The sequence below is a fragment of the Mus caroli genome, chromosome 13, assembly GCF_900094665.2.
Source record: "Mus caroli chromosome 13, CAROLI_EIJ_v1.1, whole genome shotgun sequence".
NCBI classification, from domain to species: domain Eukaryota; kingdom Metazoa; phylum Chordata; class Mammalia; order Rodentia; family Muridae; genus Mus; species Mus caroli.
Window position 1 is genome coordinate 85,781,177 of NC_034582.1, and position 22,870 is coordinate 85,804,046.

General features: G+C 41.7%; 1 protein-coding gene across 5 annotated transcripts in view; it reads right to left on the reverse strand.

Moving 5' to 3' along the window:
* Rasgrf2 (Ras protein specific guanine nucleotide releasing factor 2) overlaps window positions 1–22,870 on the reverse strand; it is a 224,913-nt gene that overhangs the window by 106,180 nt on the left and 95,863 nt on the right. For all 5 annotated transcript variants that reach the window (XM_021180496.1, XM_029468512.1, XM_029468511.1 and 2 more), the window contains exons 5-12: window positions 21,129–21,382; window positions 19,480–19,559; window positions 18,951–19,144; window positions 14,071–14,180; window positions 13,278–13,396; window positions 8,109–8,269; window positions 6,867–6,933; window positions 6,243–6,379 (exon numbers count right to left, since the gene is read on the reverse strand). In XM_021180496.1, the coding sequence (XP_021036155.1) occupies window positions 6,243–6,379; window positions 6,867–6,933; window positions 8,109–8,269; window positions 13,278–13,396; window positions 14,071–14,180; window positions 18,951–19,144; window positions 19,480–19,559; window positions 21,129–21,382 (1,122 nt within the window). The remainder of the gene's footprint in view (window positions 1–6,242; window positions 6,380–6,866; window positions 6,934–8,108; window positions 8,270–13,277; window positions 13,397–14,070; window positions 14,181–18,950; window positions 19,145–19,479; window positions 19,560–21,128; window positions 21,383–22,870) is intronic.

Sequence of the window (22,870 nt, forward strand, 5' to 3'; positions counted from 1 at the left end):
GAGAGAGAGAGAGAGAGAGAGAGAGAGAGAGAGAGAGAGAGAGAGAGAGAGAACAGATGTCATAGACCATCCAAATGTGAAGGTCAGAGCACAACTTGCAGGAGTCAGTTCTCTCCTTCTCCTGTGTAGATCCCTTGCGTCAAACTCAGGCTGTCCTTAATCAGCCCTTGACTAGGATCTGTGTGAAAACAGGTCCATTCACAAAACAGAATAAACAAAACCAGGACATGTCTATGTTGATAGATGTAGATAGCCTATGCATGACGGGATTAGATGATACTGGGTTTGGAGAAGTGTTAACGGGTTTTGCTTTGGGTTTGCAGGTTCTGCCACAGGTCGATAGTCTACTATGGGATAGCATGTCATCACATTGTTTTGGAGTCTCAATGCTTACAGGTAGTAGGAAGAAGTATTTGATCCCACTTTTCTTTGAATTCACCATTTTTATGTTAAAATACAAAATTGATTTCAGGGTAGCTATTTTAAGAAGGACAGCATGACCAGTGCACTACAAATTTTCCACAGAGAAAAGTTTGTCTAAACTCTGGCCCAAAATGCAGAATTTCTGCCCAAGACAAGAAGTTGGGAGAGTTTTAATTCTGCATTTTAGTTAATTTTCATAATTACTTCGAAATCTGTTCAATGCCCCATTATGCACGTGAGGGAGACAAGCAGCAATGAGCTTGCCACACTGAATGAATGGTCAGCTCTTTGCCTCAAGTCCTTCCCTATAAATAGATGAAGAAAGGGGGAAGAATTATTGGTTGAGACCATTAGCTATTTGCATGTTTTGTTGGAGGCGCCAACGGTTAATTATGGCCTTACTGGTATAACTAGAGGTGTAATTAATCATTCAAGTAATTGTTCCTCCTTAAAATTACAGCTTTGGGCACAGAGACCTGGCAAAGCTGAAAGTCTTAGATTTTGTAGAGTTGCTTCTGTGACAGGGACCAGCACCCTTCTGCAGAACTGCTTGAGTGTCTTAAACAAGACCCACATGTGACTAGTGCCGCACCAGAGCCTAGCACTATAGCTCCGAATCAAGCCATGGGAAAACTAAGACATAGTCATGTAAAAGACAAAATCACCACAGACCTTATTATAATCTGAATTGAAAGATGTCAGTCTCTCTAACCTGTAAAGATAGTTGTAGTGATTTAGTGTTCACTTGGTATAAACAAGGGAGAAGTAGACATGGCTGGAAATGGTAATCTCTTGAGTAATTACAAAGATGTAAATTAGAACAACCGGGAAGCAGAAACCCAGTTTTCCATTAAACTGGAAGATGTGGTAACATAACATTTGGCAGGACACAGTGATGGGATGGTACTCATGGCACAAAGAACAATGCCTTGGTTTTTTGGGGGAAGAGTAATATTAGACATTGAACCCAGGACATCACACGTAGGAGGCAGGTACTCTGCCTATACTCCCATTCCTTTCTGCAGCTGACTTACATATTTCCTGAAGAAAATGTGAAATGTGGCCAACCATGAATCATTGACTGAATCATTAAAATGATCGTGGCCTCTATGCCAACCTTAGAGTCTTTGGGGGAATGTATCAGGGGAGGACCTGGAAGAAGGGAGAGATCTCCTCACAAAGTAAGCTGCATATTACTGGGAAGCAGCAGACATACTCAATGCTCAATAGCTTGCAAAAAGCTATAAAAATGATAAATGTATGTGATAGGATATATATATATATATATATATGCACAGTTATTAGAGTAGATGTGAAAATTATAGGTATATAGAAGGAAATAAGGCAAAAATAATAATAAATAATAATTCACTGACGCTAAACCATGAAATTGTGTTTGAAGGAACTTTAGGCGCTTTAGAGATGGAAAGAGTTCACTCTTTGGGACAGAGGTTCCGTAATGTATAGGACAGAAATGATCTAAAGAGCTTGTTAAGTCTAGGGCATTTCAAATGTCATCTAGTATTGAGATTCTCAATGCTGCATTTGAACAAAATTCCTTAGTAATGCTAACATAGGACTGTGTAGAAAACACTTCAGTAAACATCTTCAGTAAGCACCTTGGTGTGCTGCATGTTGGGAATATTTCTAGTTCGTCTTTGTGGTCATGTTTTCCCACATACACAAGCAAATATTCAAGAGAACTTTTTCAAGCATGTGGTAGGCTCCTCCAGTTAATAATAAATATGTTCAGCTATACTTGTGAGGCTAACAGATTCTATGAATGTGTATGTGATTTCTCCCATAAAATGAATATGCTTGGATGAAGCATGAGTCCAACTGAGAGATAGCCACACATGCAGGCTGTAGGTTGAGCTCAATCAAGAAGGAAGCATTCATTACCTACAACTTGCCTTTCAAGTCAAGTCACTGAGCACTCACTGCCCTAACCATTTGCAGCAGAACTTCACACAAGACTCCTCCCTCCTTCATGCATGCTTTCTTCAGTTGGCTTCCAGGATGCCACCAAACCATAACCATCCTTCTACTCTCCTGGTGGCTCCTTCTTGATCATCTCTGCTGTTCTGACTTCTCTTTCAAGGCAGGACCATTGTCCCACTCCTATCCACATTCTCTCGTCATGATTTCAACCATCTCAGCATAAACTTATAGCACCTGAATGATGTAGATTCTTCACTGGGCATCTCTCCTAAAGCCCAAGCTCCCATGTGCCCTACTTGCTTGACCCCTCTCAAATATCTATTGGTCTTCACAGACTCAACATATTCAAAAGTAAGCCCAATTCACCCCCAAAAGCTTGCCCCAGCAGTCTTCCTATCTCAGTTATTGACAAGTTAATTCCTGTGTTTGCTTAGGCCATAAACCCTCATATTACCCAACTCATCATTTCCTCTCTCTTCCATAAAACAAAACAAAACAAAACAAAAACCCACTGACCCTTCCTTCATAATGAACACAGAGCAGATGCCCTGTGCCTAGCCCCATTGCTGCCAGGCAGTGTGAGATTTATGCACCTCTTTCTGTGACTGTAGGAGCATTCTTCTTTGGCTCCCTCTGTGCCAATTGGCTGTCCAGCTCATTCTGCTCTCCCCATAATACCTGTAGTGACCTTCCAAGGCCTAACTTAAATGTCATAATCCATGTGCTCAAGTCCCTTAAAAGCATTTATCTGACTTGAAGTACGGATTAAAACCTTTCCCTGCCATGGACTGAATCCCAGATCTGGCCCTATCACATCTTACTAGGACCATGCTCTGCAGTCCGGTCACACTGGCTTTCATGGAAGTCCTTACAACACAGCGTTCTCTTGCTTTAGAGTCCTCAAAGTCACTGTGTCCTCCTCCTGGAATGACTTTCACTTCATCTCATGTCCACGTGCTATTCCCATTCACTACATTTGCTTTTTTAAGTGTTTTGTTTTGCTGCTGGGCATGTATGTGAGTGTGGTGTGTGTGTGTGTGTGTGTGTGTGTGTGTGTGTGTGTGTTCTTAGCAAGGAATGTAATCAATATAAGGGAAGTTCTTGTTGCTGTCTCCTCTTTTTCTTATTTTATGTTACAGTGGCCTAGAATAGCACTTGGCATAGTAACGCTGCATAAATATGTTCACTGAAAGAATAAAACTGTAAGGTCACATGGTGTCAGGCATAATTAAAGACAGTAATTTCCTGTGTTAATTTCATTTCTACCCAAAGAGATATAACTTTCTAGTAATGCTCTTTAACTGCTGATAAAATCGAGCATCATTTTGTACTAAGGAACACACTCGCCATTGCACCTAGATGAATAAAGAGGAAGTGGAACACCTTTGCCTTGAACCATAGTCTAAATAGAAAGATCTCACTTGAATGCTTATAGCAGGTAAAAGTTGTAGAGAAGGTTGGAGATTATGATGATTAACTTGGAATCTTAAGTGCCCTGGTTACACAATAGAAAGAAGATTGAAGCAGCTGGAAAAACATCTGGTTATTCTTCCTCTTTTTCATCTTTTTATACTTTTTTGGCTTCACAATGCTATCAAATTATAGGCACTCATCAAGTCTTTTCTGCCATAATCATCAGTCAGTCCTATTATCATATGCCCATATCTGAACAAGACCTGGTTGCATACAGCAATTCCTCAGTAAATCTTTGAATGACCAATGAATGATCCAGAGTTAAATAAGATCATAGATTCTTTACAAATTGGAAAGGCTTAGTGTAGTATTAATGCAGGTTAAAAGTAATAAAAGTATTAATTAGCCATATAAGAAAGTGATTTTGCTCAAAAAATTAAGGAAGATCTCATATTTTTTATCCATTTGGGATCTAAAAAGGAGACAGCTTCTCTTCTATTTACCCACCATTACAGCAGTCTGAGGGGTAGACAGGTAGCCCACACAGGGTGTTTAGAACCAATAGGAAGACCTGCCTGAGGGCTGAGTACCACCTCCAAGCAGCTGCATGACTTTGACAAAGGTGGATTTTCTAATCCCACATTTCTGACCTGCACAGTGAAGCCAAATGAAAGTGGAGCTAGAAAAATGTCTGAAGCAATAAAACCAAAAGTTTAAGGATCTGAAGACCTGATCTTATTACATGTTTCCGTTCGCATCTTATGAAAAAATTACTAAGAATTCCTTAGGGAAAAAAAAAAGGAATGCCTTAGCCATTTTCCCTAGTCTTCTTTAAATGACAACTTTTTGGAAGTAAATGGTGGATATTAATTAAAGATCTTATCAATTAACTAATTACTTTAGAAATGAGGTCTTGCTTAACTGCACAGATTGGTCTAGGATTCTTAGATTCAAGCAACCCTCCTGTCTTAGTATAACTCTTTCCTCCACATTGGTAAATGGAGCCAAAATCCCCGTGGAGCATGAATCGAGTCCAGCTGTAACTAGCTTGACATATATCCATGTGGCATCACTGCCTAGATTAATGCATGGATTTCCTGCCCGAGCCTTGTAGATCCAAGAAGAGCAAGCCATCCAGCTCCCTGATTTTCTTCTACACAAAATGTGGGAAGTTCTTTCCCAGTTTCATCCTAAAGATGCTGCCTCCTTTGCTTCTTTACTTTGCAGATTTTTACCACAGCCCTTGTTAGCTGCTTCTGTATCTTTCTTCATTTTCCTACTTCAGAAATAGACAAGTAAGAAATACCATTGGAAATCCAAGTGTATTGGCTGGTTTTGTGTGTCAGCTTGATACAGGCTGGAATTATCACAAAGAAAGGTGCTTCAGTTGGGAAATTGCCTCCATGAGATCCAGCTATAAGGCATTTTCTCAATTAGTGATCAAGGCAGGAGGACCCAATGTGGGTGGTGCCATCTCTGGGCTGGTAGTCTTGGATTCTATGTGAAAGCAGGCTGAGCAAGCCAGGGGAGGCAAGCCAGTAAGTCACATCCCTCCATAGCCTCTGCATCAGCTCCTGCCTCCTGACCTGCTTGAGTTCCAGTCCTGCATCCTTTGGTGATGAACAGCAGTGTGGAAGTGTAAGCTGAATAAACACTTTCCTCTTCCTCCCTCCCCCCCCCAAAATACCAAATGGAGTTACTGGAAAAGAAATCACTAACAGGACAATTTTAACACTGTTCTGTTGAACATTTTTGCTCAGTAGAGCTGCAGTTAGGATAGAAGGCTTGGAAACTACAATGCAATTACATTTTTAAAAATAATGAAATAAAATAATATAGAATCAAACCTAATATCGGACTTAGATAAAACAGATAGACAGAAGGAAAAGAGTCCAAAAGAATGCACGAGAAACAGACCCACTTGCTCATTCTCTCAGGAATCCCATAAAAACACTAAACTGGAAGCCACAATGTGTATGCAGAGGACCTGGTGCAGACCCATACAGGCCCTGTGCATTCTGCAAGTCTCTACGAGGTCGTATGAGCCTTGTTCATGTTGATGCAGAGGGCCTTGAACGCTTGGTGTCCTCCATCCCCTCTGGCTCTCACACTCTTTCTGCCTCCTCTTCCACTGGGTTCCCTGAGCCTTGAGGGGAGGGATTTGATTAAGAGCTGAGTGTTCCAAGGTCTCTCTGGCTGAGGAGGGGGAGTGTCTCTGCATTTGCTCTCATCTGCTGCAGGAGGAAGCTTCTCTGATGATGGCTGAGCAAAGCACTGGTCATATTTACTGCATTTTAGGTTAACATTAACAAAGAAAGAACAAAATACTAACAGTAAATCAAACTGAATCAATGATGCCAGTAAGCCCAGCAACTTAGAGGCACACACTATCCTAGAAATCCTCACTAAATGTTTATGCTGAAAATTCCTTTTAAAAATCAGGAAAAGAAAAATCTCCTCATTACCTGACTGATATCGCTCATCCATGCAGCCTTCTCCTGGCGTGAAGGTGCCAATAAGACCACAGTGAAAGAGGCAGCGTCAGGAGGCTCCACGACGATTTTAAAATCTAGATGTCCAAACATGTGGCCAGAACCTTTGGCTTCAGTACATAAAAAACAAATGATTACGTGTGAGTGCAAGAGACATGATCAATGGCTCTCCCATCCAGCCTTCTACCTTGGGACCCACACGCATTTGAGTACAGCCTCTCATTTCAGCAATATGCTTCTGGAGCATGTGAAAAAAGCCCCCCCCCCAATAAACTGGTAAAGAAGCTGAGGGCACAGGGCACCTCAAAACTAACCTTTCCAGTCTGTGTTTATTTTCATTTCTACCATATGTAGAAATCCTGATTTAACTCAAGCCCCTTCCTTCCTTGCCTGCCTATGAAAAGGCAAACTCTGTAGAGCCTTAGTTCTCACCGATGGTTTATCAAGGCTCACGGGTTAAACAGATAAACAGCTCTAGCAAACTTGCCCTGGCATCTCTTCTGCCTCCACAGACAGCCCTTCTTAGCTCTATAAATGAAGATCTACAGAAGTTTATTATTTTATTCTAGCTGTTCCAAGAGATGGGATGTCACTTACGGTCATCGTCACTTCCATCGGGCTCCTCAATCAATGTACACTGAATGAGGGAGAGAACCCCACCTGTCTGGAATCAAATAGATTAGAGATTAAGAGGTTGGTGGTCTTGTGCGGTTCGGGAATTCTGCCTTGTAAACCTAACACTCGGGTTGCCACAGAGTTGGCAGTTCCTGCATCATAAATAATTTTTCACAGAGTTCAAAACTAAACAGAACAAATAAATTAAAACATTTAACTTTAATTAAATTCTTCCCACTCTCCCACTCTTGCCCCCATTGTTGATAAAAATTTATTAGACTCATTTATGAGAGACTAAATGGTACCACAGTGACTTCAGAGAGTAACCACAGCCAAGCTCAAGACGGAACTGGTCAGCCAGGAAGTGTCTTGGAAAGTAAAGGCCATTGTCATGGGGTAAATAATATTTTAAAAATGGATTTTATACTTTATGTATCATGTATATGTGTGTGTGCACATGTGTGTGTGTGTATGCACACACACACACACACACACACACACACGCATGGAGCAATGCTACTGCACATGTGACTTGGAAGAAACTGGTGGGACTCTGTTCTCTCCTATCATTCGAGCACTAGGAATTGGATTCAAATCATAGGGCTTGGTGACATGAGCCTTTATCTGCTGAGCCATCTCACTGGCCAAGTGAATAATGTTTCTAAGCAACAACAGAAGATAAATAAATACCAAGTATGCAAACTTTTCCTGCAAAAGGTCAGATAGGAAACATTTTGAGTTCCTTGTATCACGTCCTTTCTATCCTGACTACTCAGATATGTGATTTTGGTGTGAAAGAAGCCACAGGCATCAGTGGTTGTGTGCACATAGAATGTTATCAATAAGAACAGGTACTAAGCTTTAAACTTACTGCTCCTGATGCACAGTAAGATGAAATAGCAATTGCCAAATATTTTACCAGTACACTACAGTGGCTGGACAAGATATCTATGGCCCAGTAGTTGTCAACTGTTAATAATTTTGCCAAGATTTTGATTTTAATAATACTTCTTTATAATGAAGCACACTTAAAATAAATTTCTATTGCCTTGAATCCAAATGAAGACAAAATAACAGCCAGAGCTCGTAAGTACACACCACCTCTCCCTGTACGGTCTTAGCTGATTCATGACAGTAACAGGCACCGGGAAGTCAGAATCAAATTAACCTCAATGCCTCTTCAGTGCTGAGAAGACAAATGAGATTGCCATGGAAGGCTCCTACCTTGAGCAAATGCAGCTTTCCTCCTGAACTTCGTGTACAAATCAGAAAGTGCTTTGTGAATAAGAAACACTGTCTCTCGCCTTCCTTTTTCAGGGACAGGGAGCCCAGGCGGACTTTACTGAGTTTCCCCCTCTCGACAGAAGGTACTTGGATAAGAGAACCTGGTGATTACAAAAGTGAAGAACAGTGAGCAATTAAAATTCTGGTGAGGACCATGCCCTTGGCAACAAACACAAGGATCTGTTTCCCAAAATACCAAGGACGTATTTGCTATGCCATTGGAACAAATGGATCTCCTCTATTCTAGCTGAGAAAACAATGTGTTGTATTTTAAGAGATGAACTGTTTCTAGCATTGATATGAAATGATTTTAACTTGACTTTTCATCTGTAAAGTGGAATGTTCGTTTGAAAAAATATGTCAGATCAAATTTGAAGCACTGATGCCATCTATGATCTGGTTGGGTACATTTATAAACTATAATCATAGATACTATGATACTTTGATTAAAGTAAGTAGAATTTATCCTCCCTGAAGCAAACAAAATAAAAAGTATATTAATAGTTTCCATTGCATGTTAAAAATAGATGGTGTAATACATGTATACTATAAAGGTTTATAAATTATGTAATTCAATGCAATTTAATTTAGGACTATCTTAGAGGAAAGCTATTTAAAACTGTATTTAAATTAGGTGTGAAACAATGAACCCCATTCTGTACAACTAATATATGCTAATAAGAAAGAAAGGTAACTGTGTGTGATTAAGATATATTTGTGAAACCTAAATGGAGGGCAAGCCACATCGAAAACAGAGCTGCAGTCTATGTAGTGTGAGAGATGCACAGAGTTCCACAGTATTTATATAATATTGGAGAATGCCTCTATCCACTTGTAGACCACACACTAATAGAGACAGGTGCACCTGAAAAGAAATTTCCAGTCTATTAAAAATCAACCACAAAGTTCCAAGATTATTGCAAACACCTTTGTTCTAACTTCTGAAATCACTGCAGCCAGTAATATCTGTTTATTCCATCCCTGTGCAGCCTTACACAGGCTCTGATGAGCCCACAAGAACCACAAAGTACATAGTCAATCCTTAAATATTATTAGTGGTATTACCCAGAGAAACAACCTTGTTTTTCCTTCATGTTTTCTGAGTTTCTTAGTTTTTTTTTTTTAAAGCGAGCACAGATTAGTTCTATAAGTGAAAAAATACCTTTTTATGTAAAAAATATATATATACCTAAGACAATAAAACTACGTGAGCCACAAAACCCACAAGATTAACATTAACATATAAATGTTCCAAATCGTATCTTCCCATTAGCAGAGCTGGTAAGGCATACAGGACCCAAGGCTCCATGCCCTGATCTCACATCATCTATTTAGGTGAGTGATTAAGTGGGATGCATGACAGACAGAAAGTAGGCAGTGATGCTGGGCTTAAAGAATAGCAAGAAAGCAGTCCTGGGGGAGGGAGTGGGAGCGGGAACAAAGGGCCAGGAGAAGGCTCAACTCCAGGGAAGGGTTGGACAAGAGGAGAGTAACTGGAGGGGATGAGGTGGGTGGGAGCAAGCTGACAGACAGCTCATGTGGCAAAGATTTAAATTGGAGAAGGAGAGGAGGTGTGGAGACTGCAGAAGGCAGGAAGGTTAGAAAGCCTGTGAGAAAGTAATTGCAGCAAAGAGTTGGAGCTCATGGAACTTGGGAGATGGAGTTACAAATGGGGAAACTGAAGCTTGAGTTGAAGTAACTCTCATAAGGTCACACATAGGTTCAGGGTATAGTCAGACAATGCAGTAGATTTAACAACATAAAACTGGAACTCGCAAGCAATGAGAAGGACTAAGACAGGGATGGTGTCACCTACACCCCAGGCTGTCCAGCTCATAGGGTCAGGTTAATCAGGGCTGAATGGAAAGGGGACACCAGTGTCTTGGTGGACAAATGGGGGTCACAAGTCCAGTTTCAAAAAAGCTGCAACCAAGGCAGTGAAAACTCCATAATAATGTGTTCATTGGCACATTTAAAAGCAATCTAAGTAATTTTCTAAGTCAGAAATGACAAAATTTATGGTTATCACATCTGTTAGCAATTATTGTGAATTTCAACTTTGATGTTTAAAAGGAAGTTTCCTTGGCAACCATACACTAATATGTTAAACTCTAAAAGTTTGCTGAACAGGAGACTATCCACATTAGATGAGGATGGAAATATATTCACTAAACTACAAGCGAGCAATCTCAAGACTCTTGGTTTATAAAATGGAGTGCTTGAAAAGTGTGTCCTGACTTGTTTTTGTCACATTTCATCTTCTGTTTGACATATTTCAACGTGGCCATGTGAGTTTTGGAAAAGATCCCTCTCTGGTTAATGAAGATTAGACAAATAATTGGTATTACAGAAATGATCACCATACCCTCTCCTTTCTCTTAGGCCACTACTGTGCCTCAGTCTTTAGCATCTCAAATCCTGGGTATCTAACAACTGAGGTCAACTGTGGAAGACTTCTTCTTACCCTTCCACTGCTAATGCCCACAGAGTGGCCTCTAAGACTGGCTAATGCCTCTGTTCTGAATTCTGCTCACCAATGAATGTACGAATAACATCTTTTAGGCCTTGAGCTTGGTATCTGAGATGATAAAGCCCTCATGCTCTCTGCTGTACATCCTTACTCTAGGGAGACCTTACTGAGGACCTGGGGGGTGTTTTTCTTGGCAATCATATAAAGTTGAAAGTCGATATGTACAGATGCAAACACCCATATACTGAAATAAACCTTAGCTCATATCAGAGTAGTCAATAAAAATACTAAAACACCATTAGAGATACATTGTAGCCTGTTTAGTGGAAAATAAAAAAAAAAGTTTTAAAAACCTTGTAGTTTAATGAATTTTAAAAATGTGTTTTGTGGGTGTTAAAGCCTATTAAGAATATTTAGTAAATATTTAGTAAAGTGCTAATAGGAGAAATTAAAGAAAAACAGTGCAAACTTTCCAATTATAATCAATTAATTTCTAACTTAAGAAGAAGTTCTCATGTTTAGAAACAACCTTTATTGAACAGCTCCTAACCAGATCAAACACACAGCAAGGCTGCTGTGGAGCAACTGACTGCACAGACCTTGCCACAATAGCAGCATCCAGGGCAGTCATGGCTGACCCTGCCTTAGCTATGCGACATATAACAGAGTGAGTAACATTCAGATGTGGCTTCAAGGGAGAAGCAGGAGATGATGTTTTACTTCTAATGGTGTAATAAAAAAATATGACTTGTTCAATGCATGTGACCCTCAAACATGTCTCATTACATGTGTGTATGTGTGTGTATGCGTGTGTGTGTGTGTGCAGGGAGTTCAGACTCAAAGAAATCTAAGTTTTATAAATACACTGAGGGCTTGTGGGTAATAATACTGCTCAATCAAAAGTACCTTCAGAAATCGTATGCAGGAAGGGTTCCACCCATTGTTGGATCTACAGTACATGTCAGTTATGAGACACTTTTAGAGAAGCCCAAATACAAGAAAAATATAAAATAAATAGCTTACAATCCCACCTTCAATCAATAAGCCATTCAGTCTACCTGAATGCCCCCTTTCCCAGTGACTTCAGTACTAGACAAGGTGAGGCACAGAGAAGTCTGGAACGCTGCCCTTCAGCCCTTGCAGTTCCTGGGAAGGGGAAGCATGCAGACAGATACCTCACACAAAAGGACAGAACCCCTGCTCCATGAGCAAAGTGCCTTGGAAACAGAAAAGAGCGTCAACTCAAGCCTTGTTATCTGATCTGAGCTTGCTAGACCAAGCAGACCTTTAATAGGCACAAAAGAGGTGGGTTAGAGCCTTCTCACTCCCAGGCATCGTTGAAGGCACAGGCAGGCAATGTACCGTGAGGCAGAAAGGTGGCCATCATAGGGACACAGTCTGCACAGGGCAATAAGACAGAAATCGTAAAGGCCCGGTGATGTCAATATTGTATTCGATCTGCTATTACTTTTAAAAAGTAGTAAATGGTATTAAAAATGGGAAAGGAATGATTTCTAAAATGTTTCCCAACTTAACATATTTGTAGTGTCTCTCCTAAAAAAAAAAAAAAAAAAAAAAAACTAAAAAAATGAAAACGAAAAAAAAAAAAAAAAAAAACAACCAGAAAACAGAATGGTGTGTGCTAAACTTTTTAAGTATTCTAAGCAAATAATAATAATAGTGTGGACTGCATAATATCTTATTTGATGAGGTAAAATATATTTTAAGCAACATATTATGGAAGGAAACAGTAATAGCTTCAAATAATGTTGGCACACCATGGCCAGACACAGCACTAATGATTAATTCAAGTTCCAAATTTATGTCTCAATCCATACTAATTTCAAAGCTATAAAGATATGCGGCAGACCATATTGATTGTTCAGATGCAGCACACAGAGCATGCTCTCCTCCCCCCAAGACACCTAAGCACTTGGAAGCATCTTCGGGTGTGGCTAACTTCTTGCACTTTGAACTAAATGCTGAGGAGGGATATGCATGGTCAGGCTGTTCCTTCTCCAAAGCTTATGACACAGCTTCATCTCTTCAAAAGCTTAATTAATCAGGTGTTGCCCCTCACAACACACAGAGAACAGCTACACCATCTCCACAGCCTAGCAGGACCCACTGTGTCTGGTAACTGATGTTACCGATCGGATTATAGCATATCACGTGGCATCACGTGACGCTGACTCGGCAGCGCAGATGAGAAAAGTGAATGAGAGTCCACTGTTTTCACTTCGGACATTGTCCCTGCTCTTATGTGCAAGAATTTTGGGGTGTGCCACTTTCTCGTGAGCCTTTGCCTGGATATCATCATCACCTGGCACTGCCCTTCCGATTGGCCAGACCGACCTGTCCTCCTTGGAGCTGTAGAGAATGTCCGGTCCACTGAGGAGGAGAGTCCAGCCAGAGTGTGATTTACTGGGGCACCCGTGATTTACTATTATTGTGTTGCTGTTTTTCATGGCCCCTGAAAAGAAATAGCACAGAGGTGGGCCTCAACCACAGCCTTAGTCAAGGCCTCGGGAGTGTCCTGAATGAACTGCACCAAGCACACAAGCCTGCTTCTGAATGTGTCCCTGGTTCTGCCAGAGATCCATGACAGACATGCAGAGGGTCAGACCAGCCGGTCTTACCTTGTCGGATAAAAGTTTGGCTGGTGTCCAGCAAAATGTCACAGCCCTCTACGATCATCCTCTCAATGGCGAGATTTTTCCGTATGTTCTCGGTGTCACTGACTTCATCATGCATCACTCTGTCAGACACAATGGAGACAAGAGAGAGGAGGAAACAGTAGTTACTGCCCTAACAGATAGGGAAAGAGGGCCACGGTAAGATAAGACTGACCTCCAGGCTTTGACCAGTCACAGCCCAAAGCAAAGTCACACTGTGTGAGCTCACTTTGAAAGGTAAGCAGACCAGCCATCAGTGAGTGACAGAGATTGCTTTGGATGCAAAAGGAAAGAGCTCAGCATTCTACAGATGGCTTCCTTCCTTAACATTGAAGAGTTACTCCTTGAGGACACGCACTAAGTTAGAGACCTCTACACTACTGTCCCATGTCATGATGTCAACCTGTCTGTTCTCCAGCTTCTCGCCAAATCTGAATACAAAGTGCAGCAGAAAGTCATTTTTCTATTTCAATGAAAACAAGGCAGAGAACATTTGCAAACTTAACCACAATATTCCTGATCTCAACTATATAAATTCATATGCTATGAGAACTCTCCAAAGACATTTTTCTTGGCTAAATTGAATGTGCGTCGTAATTCAGCACCGTCTCTTTCACTCTACGATTAAGGAAAAAAAAATGTTGGCTCTATTATTTGCTTCCTCTCCCTTGAAACCTGCATAACCCTGGCTTCCACAGCAGGCTGCCATGCTGTCTCTTCCCCAACTCTGAACCCTTTCCACAAGTTCTCTGCATACCTGGACAGTTCCTCCAGCTTGGACTTAGCGAACTCCAGACTTTTCCTTTCCACGTGTTCATGGGGGGTGTGGGCCAGGAGTTCGTGCAGTGTGATGATATACCTGGGAATCTAAACACATTAACAGGTGAGTGTGAACAAGAGGTCCAGGAGGATAACAGGGGGCCCTCTCTACAGAGCCATCGCTCTCAGGTAGCTCACTCATGCCTACCCTTGGGACTCTGATGGTTTTACCACTTTTTAAAGGAATCCGTAAGCATAAGCTATGCTTCAAACCTTATACACCAGGAAAGTCTAAACCAAAAAATGCAAGAAAAGTTGGTCATAAAGGAAGAAGCCTAGTATAAAGGAGTCGTTGTTTAAGTTTGTACACAACCATGAATGTTTGAATCAAGGTTTCTGCAGACCGAGTAAGAGAAACAAACATGGCTGCCATGGACCCACTTGAATCTATTTTTAAAGGCATGCGGTCTGTTCACATGCTTATGTAAAACTTGACAATCTTGACAATGCTCTCTTTAACAATGGGAATCAGGAAGGATATTCTGATCCTGCTTCGTCAAGTTTCACCCTCCAGCAGTGAAAATGTTGGTTATCTAGGCTGTTTATTTGTGCTTACGTTAGAAACAGTTTCTGTAAACAGCAAAACCTCACCAGACATACGAGACATCTAGCAAGCCAGAGAAGAGGTTTAACTCAAGTTACAGAGACTCAACAAACCTTTCTCTCTTTTGTGCTCACAAAACAGCCTCTTGGAAAACAGGGAGTTAGGTTTAAGAAGAGTGTGTGTGAATAGCCACTCCCATCACATCCTTTTCTGTGGATCTGGGAAAGCTCTGAGCTTTGTGGACATGTCCACTCTGCTAGCTAATCAAGTTCTTCACTTGGGAAGGAAATAAACTAAATGAGGCCCAGTGACTTATCTAAGGTAGACCTCCCAGGAAATGGCAGAACCAGTTTAGATCTCCACTGGAATCTAGGGTCCTTGGTTTTCATCTACACTTGAAAAAAACCTTTAAGAATAGGACAGAAAAGCAGCTTCCCAGAGTTCTGTGTGCAGGCCTTCACTCTGTCCTTAGCGATGGTGGCCCTTTCTGTGGATAAGCCTTTGCTCATCACTTGTGTGACCATCATGAGGCTATTTTCTGTTCACTCATGAGTGCGTCCCTTTGTGCATTCGCACAGATAACAGTCACTGTTAGCACAGGCATTGACTGCAGCCCGATGGTCGAATCTGGGTCTTAGGAGACAGGCAGATCCCTTGGTCAGAGAAGGGTAGGAAATACGAGACTTCTCACTGTAGGATGGACAAAGGAAGATTTATGCCTCTGTTCTATAACCGTCTCACCAAAGCATGCTTTAATACTTGGGAAAGACTCCTGGGATCTAGGTGCTTATGAAAAACCCTTTTGTTGGCACAATTCTACCATAGTTAAAACTATGCTAAAAGTCCTTCCACAGAAAATCAAGCAATCAATAGCTAATATGCCCAATTTTTCCTAACAAGAGTCAGGAGTGGGAGGGCCTCACTACTTACTATGCACTGAAACCCCACAAAACTATGTTTAGTAGATAGCCTCATGCTCCTCCTCCATCAGTTAAAACTATTTTAAAGAGTTCTCTGGCTAAGGTTCAAATGAATGGAGCTGAATTCAGTAACTTGCCCCTTCTCCTTGCTGTTACAAGAACAAATAAATGCTAGCTCTTGCTGAAAGTAGGCAAAGGAGGCTCTGCTGAGAAGTGACTGCAAAGAACGTTTCTGTCGTGTCAAGAACTTGCTGCAGAGTTTCCAAAAAGCATCTAACTATCACAGCAGCTATTGAAATGAATCATATTTCTACTTTCAATAAAGGACTGAATCCTTGTCACTTTATAGACTTTAATTAGCTTGCTCTCCTGTTTTAGTTAATAGCTGGATGGAACAGCGGGTGACTACTTCTTGGAGTGCATCTCATAGCATCGTTCTTTGAGCAGATGTTATGACTGGCTTACCTATGGACTTTCAACACATCCACATTCAAGTAAGCAGATGAGCACCAGAAGATGGCTCAAGCAGTACTAACCACTGTGTTTGCTAAATAAAAAAAATTAATGACTCTTTTATTCCTATAACAAATTGTTTGGTAACAACAGGACTTACTAGGTCTGACTAGTATCATCCCAATTCTATAATCTCTCCTTGTTTTGATAGTTCAAGGCAACAACTGACTTGACAAAAAAAAGTCAGGGATGGAGTCCAGAAGCAGAGCGTTTGCTTGGTATGTGTGAGGTCTTGGGACAAGTCTCCAATACAAAAGGGGGGCATACTAGCATCATTCGGTCACCTTCTCTCTTCCATCATAAAAAGCTACAGGCTAGAATCTCACAAATCTAATCCTCTCTGCTCCTCTGCCCCAGCACCAATCTGCCTCCACATTTAAGCCCATGAAAAAGTTTGGGCCAGAGGTCCTCTTGCAGTGTAAAGGAAGTTTAAATATTTTAACTTCCACTGCTGCCAGGGCATGGGGGCATGTCTAGTACAACCAAGGAACAGGGTCAAGGCATGGAAGGACTACTGCAAAAGAAACTACATCCCAGATCCTCTTAGGGAGCAAATACCATCATGGCTACCTCACCCAGTAGACAAGGGACACTAGGATTGGACAAGCCCAGTAAAAATAAAAACTTTTAAGTTAATGGAAAGAATATTTCTAATTGTTTCAGATGGTTTCTCCTTGGTGAGACCCCAAGAGGAAAAGCCCAAGGACAGACTCCAAGAAAACCATGGCCCAAGGGCAGGAATTTCTAATAATTTCTCTTGGATTATTCATTTTTTTCCATCTGTTCATCTCTTGAAATTGGAGTAATCCTGGCTGAATTCTACAAGTTTCAAGATTCTTCCAGAAAAATGGGCTTCAAGAGCACCAGCTTTGGGCCACCTCACCATGGAAGAAGTCAAAGATTCTCAATATTTGATTTCTCAACAAAATTTTAGGGTTTAGAGCTACCACAGCCTGGGGCTGAGGATGAAGTTCTAGATAACCCTAGACTCCTTACAATATGACATGCTTGCCCAACCTGAGCTGTCTACTTGTGTCAGAGGCCTGAAGCACTTGGAGTTCACCAGAGCTCAGCTGCCCCTGAGCACTGTGACAGTTTCAGTGAGAGAAGGCTAAGTAAGACAACAGGTCCCACCAAGACTCTAGACTCCAAGCTCTTCTCGGACATGATAGGAATGCTGCCAAGTGAATCAATTGCTTAGTCGTGGTTTCTGGGCTTAAACTTTGCAGGATGAAGGAAGGGGAGGGTGGTGGAAAGTCCCTTCAAGGCTCTGCAATCCACTGTATTGGGGTGCCTTGTCCATAGCTCAGGTAAAGTTCTGCCATTTAAAACCCTGAAAGGAACATGCCTTGGGGAATTTTAAAGCATATGGAAAAAACTTTGAGTATCAGGAGCTTCATGAGCCTTTAACTTTGTGTCCACCTAACCTGGACGCAGTTTAGTACTGAATCCTAACCTAGAGGTCACATCTGAAAATGCAAATAGCTTGACAGAAGAGCAATGTACACATGAAGCACTTTACTGTCACAAAAACCTGAAATTCCATATCTTCTTGGGAAATATTTTCTCAGACGGGGAAAGAACTCAAGCAAAATAGTTCAATGTGTGTGTGTGTGTGTGTGTGTGTGTGTGTGTGTGTAATTAAGTTTCACTACAGTTAAATGTTTTCAAATGCAGCATTTTGGTTTTTAAAACCATCTAATATATATGCAATACCATATATATATATGTATATGTATATATATATATATATATGTACCTTATTTGCATATATAAACTATTACAAAGTTTTAGCACTTAAGTGTTTTCAAATGCAGCCTTTTGGTTTTTAAAATGCTTACTGAACTACCACCACCACTTCCAAGGTTCCAAACAGTACTGACAGACCTTAAGACAAACAGTTATGGACCACAGAAATTTTTTTTCCTCTCTGAGGTTCCAAAATGGTTCCCCAGGGTCAAGGCTGCCTGCCCAGAGGACAAAGTGCTCCACAGTAACTATAACACACATGATCAAAAGAATCACTTTAACACATTGACAATTTGGAGGCCTCCCCCAAAGCCCCATAAATTCCACAACAGGAACATTCAATGCCTTTCCAAGAGAACAGAATCCACAGTTTCCAGGAGAGCGGGCAACCCCACGGTCTCTGTGGGACTTCCTCACCATAGGGCACTTCAAGAAAGAGCCCTGAGGCAGGAAAGAGCACACATGTGGGCCTCCATAGTCCCCAAGAGAGAACATCAGGGTACAGCCTGCCTTAACCATGACCAGGCCCCACCACAACATCCAGGTCTAGCCAGAGCCTCTGGCTCTGGGGTCTCCACCGCCTGTGGGATTAAGAAGGCCTAGCTTTGTTCTCCAAAGCTCCAGCCAAAAAAAACTCAACAGTAATCCTGCTGCAGCCAGAAAGGAAGGGTTGAAAAGAGAGAGACTTCGTAGCAGCCACTCCAGTCCCCCGAGAAGCTTTTGCATAACCAGCATAAACTAGCGTATCTGCACAGAATCCTATTTCTGTAAGCCTAATAATATTTTTAAACATGCTGGAGGTGGAGACTCCATGAAAGAGGTCTGTGTGGAATCATTCTATAAAGAGAATTTGCTGCTTAAAAAAATTCCTGGAATTATTTGCCTCAAAAGATCCCTGCTTTCTGGGCTGGAGAAGTAGTTCACAGGTAGAGTGCTTGCCTAGGACACTCCAAGCACAGGGTTCAATCCCCAGCACTAGGAAAAGAACCAAACTGCCAACATATCCAGGTTCTTTATATACACAGGACAAATAACTGATGGCAGCACTGGGTTAGGTCCAAGGACTTATAAGATGCATCCCAAGTGATTTACCTGAAACATTGGGTAGGTCAAGAACGTCTCCAGCATCCTCCCCTCACAGGCAGGGTTGGCTTCATAGTGCTTTAAGAGCTTGTCAAAATCTCTGTTTTGCTTACAGTTGGCAAGTACTTGGAGGCTGTACTGGTGATTACGTACAAATTCTTGATAAATGTTCAGCATAGGCAGCAAAATATCAAATAGATCCGCTGGAAAAGAGAAGGAAACATGGCTATTCCCCTTTGTGCTTGGTGAGTTACCGTAAAAAGTACCTCCCAATACCATATGGCTCAGGGCTTTAGTTGTCCTGCCTAAGGGACAAACTGGGTAGCATTTGCCTTCAGCATAATGTGACTTCAGCCACACACTACCTGGAACAGACCAAAGAAAAGCATCACCAGGTAACTCCTGGGATGTGGCCTAGTACAGCAAGACTAAGTCCCAGTGTCTGAGTATCAACAGTGGATTTACATAGTCAAGGCTGAATAACACACAGGATACTCTTCTACTCAACTAGAATCTACATCCTTAAAGAGTGACTTACCTAAAACCAAAGTAGGCCAATTTGCCAGCCTTGCCTTTAGTCCTTGATGGAATATTTCATGAAGGAACATGATTGTTTCACTATAAAAAAATTAGAAAAACAATACCATTTAGTAACATAAGGTATCTGCTCTTTGAGGAGTCCAATATATGCTTATACATGGCATGCTGGCTTCATAGGCCCAACAAATATATACTCCATAATAGCATGGGCTATATGCCTGCCTTCTGTAGCAATTTCTCTTTTCGCCCCAGAAACCCAAAGGAAACAAAGATGAAGCCCAAAGTCAGATGGTTAGGAAGCTCTGTACTGGCTTCTGGATGACATTTGTGGTCTGACAAATTCTAAGCAAAGGATTTCCTCTCCTAAGAGAGGGACTGACCGCTATTTGCCACACTGGAACCTAGCAAACAGATACATTTACCTTCCGATTTCCATGCCTGAGTTAGAAAACAAGTGAAACAAATGTTATACATAATTGGGAGCACTACAGTTTCTTAAGTCTAAACTCTGCTGAAATTCAAGATAATTGGCCTGCCTGGGCTTCATTTCAAAACAAGGGAATCTAAACCGCAGCCAGGACAACAAACACCGTGTACGGCCACCCATTAAAGCTGCACCCCTTCACTTCCCTGCCTAGGACTAAGGGCCGTAAACGGCAACTGGTCTGCTTGTAGAGCTGTTATCCCAGCTTCCCATCAAGAGGCCTGGCAGTCACATTGAGAAGGTAAACAGTGCTCACCTGGCCTTGCACCATCTACATTAAGCAGCTGCCATGTGGAAGCGACTCATCAGGGCTGCCTAAAACCAGGGGCTACATCCTTGGATGCCCACTATCAGAGGTTGCAGCTCACAGTCCTACCCACGCCTCATCTACACATGCTTAGATAACTGTGGTCAAAATGCTAACCGCACTGCCTGAGGGAGACTGTGGAAGAGCAACTTCAGAGTAACACACACACACACACACACACACACACACACACACTGTTTTGACTTTTAAATCATGTCAGTATATTGCCTACTCAAAAAAAAAAAGTAGTTAGAATTTCAGTAAAACACCAACCCTGCCTTCCTCCACTTCTTCCTTTGTCTTACTTTTCTCCACAACATTGATCTCCAGATAGATAATCAACTACATATTTTCATGTATTCCCTGCCCATTTCTGTTCTCACCTCGAGATATAAATGTCATGAAGGCAGGAATTTTTCTGCTTTGTCCCCTAACTGATCCTCAACAAAAAGGTCACTGCAAATACTTACTGCAGAAATAAATCAACAAGGGCTCTTGGGACATCGTAGTTTCTATGCTTCCTAAAACACTTCTGTGCAAGTGGCACACCAACACCCATCAATCACTCCATCTCCTTCAGCTTGGAAGAGAGAGTATCTTCCACACATGCATGCCCCGACACAGTGACAAGAGCACAAATGTCAAGCAGAGACACAAACTGAGAAAATGAGCCATCGAGATTGTAGAGAAATACAAATGCAGACTGACAACATCATTCGAGGATCTCTCCCTGACTCTGAACATGTGACCCGCAAGGATGAATCTGCGAGACCTAATCTTTCCAGACTACAAGAGGGACACTTTCAAGAAACACTAATGAGTTCTTCCCAAACTACTCATTTATGAAAAGGCAAACCTATTGAGAAAAATGCTGCTGACGTCATCATGGTTAATGGGTGGTTTCTTGGAGCTGGCTGCCATGCGCAGGGGCCTGAGGAAACCGTTCACCAGGATGTAAAGCTGGTGCACATACTCCGTCTCGGCCTCCACCATCGTGAACACAATCTGGTTTCTCTTCCTCATGCTCTCTGCATGGGGAGAACAAATGTAGTCCTGCACGATGGTCTTCCACTTCCTCCTACACAGCCACCCTCTCATGAAGCTCTGAACCTACACAGTGAGGAAGGGGAGGAACCAGAGATGGGCGATGAAACCGGCTTTCTGAAACCTGAAGCAAGAAGCAAGCATATACCTCATGAACCAGATAAACGCCACCCTTAGGATGATGCGTTCTTCAGTACAACGAACAATGGCAAGTTTTCCCCAAATAACAGGAAAAATGATTTTAGACATTTTATCTTTTTCTGAGGTTCACAACAGCTTAAATGCATTAGGGTTATTTATGCAGACACCAGACTATTCTACTACTTAGCTAATAATATTTCAAAATTTAGCTAATATATTAAATAATAATTGAAGGTTTGCTTTTAATAATAAAGAATCCTATATTTTTTATTCATGGTTAAAAAGCAATGTAAAATTTATCACCTTAATACTTTTTTAACTGTAAAAGATTGACCTCGGGCTCTTATACATGCTAGGCAAGTGTTCTATAATTGTGCTATAAGCCCAGACCCACCTTTTATAATATAATTTATTTTTGTTTGTTTGTATGTGAGTGTGAATTTATGTATGCAAATCATATGTGTTCAGGAGCCTACAGAAGCCAAAAGAGGACCTTGCATCCCCTTGTACTAGAGTTACAAATGTTTGTGAGCCAGCATGTGGGTGCTGGGAACCAATCCTGGTTCTCTGCAGCAGTGGTAAGAGCTCTTCACTACTGAGTCATCTCTCCAGCCCCATTTTAATGACTTCTGTCTACACTGTTCAGTAGTGTAGAGATATTCATGGCTTTCATTTTCTACAATTTGCAAGATCTCTATTCTATCCTATTGAAACTCTCTACCTGTTCATGAACAACTCCACAGACACTTCTCTCAGTTTCTGGAAATCGCCCATCTACTTCTGCTCCTGTGAGTGTAACTACTTTAGAAACATTGTTTACATGGAGTCTTCCAGGATTCACCTTTGCATTATGAATTTCATTTAATACAGTGTCTTCAAGGTTCACCCATGTTGAAGCAAGTGCCAGGATTTCTGTGCTTTTTCTTCTTCTTTTTTATTAGGTATTTTCTTCATTTACATTTCCAATGCTATCCCAAAAGTCCCCCCATACCTGCCCCCCACTCCCCTCCTCCCCCCACTCCCACTTCTTGGCCCTGGTGTTCCCCTGTACTGAGGTATATAAAGTTTGCAAGACTGATGAGCCTCTCTTTCCAATGATGGCCGACTAGGCGATCTTCTGATACATATGCAGCTAGAGACACGAGCTCCAGGTGGGGCGGGGGGTACTGGTTAGTTCATATTGTTGTTCCACCTATAGGGTTGCAGACCCCTTCAGCTCCTTGGGTACTTTCTCGAGCTCCTCCATTGGAGCCCTGTGATCCATCCAATAGCTGACTGTGAGCATCCACTTCTGTGTTTGCTAGGCCCCGGCATAGTCTCACCTGAGACAGCTATATCAGGGTCCTTTCAGCAAAATCTTGCTAGTGTATGCAATGATGTCAGCGTTTGGAGGCTGATTATGGGGTGGATCTC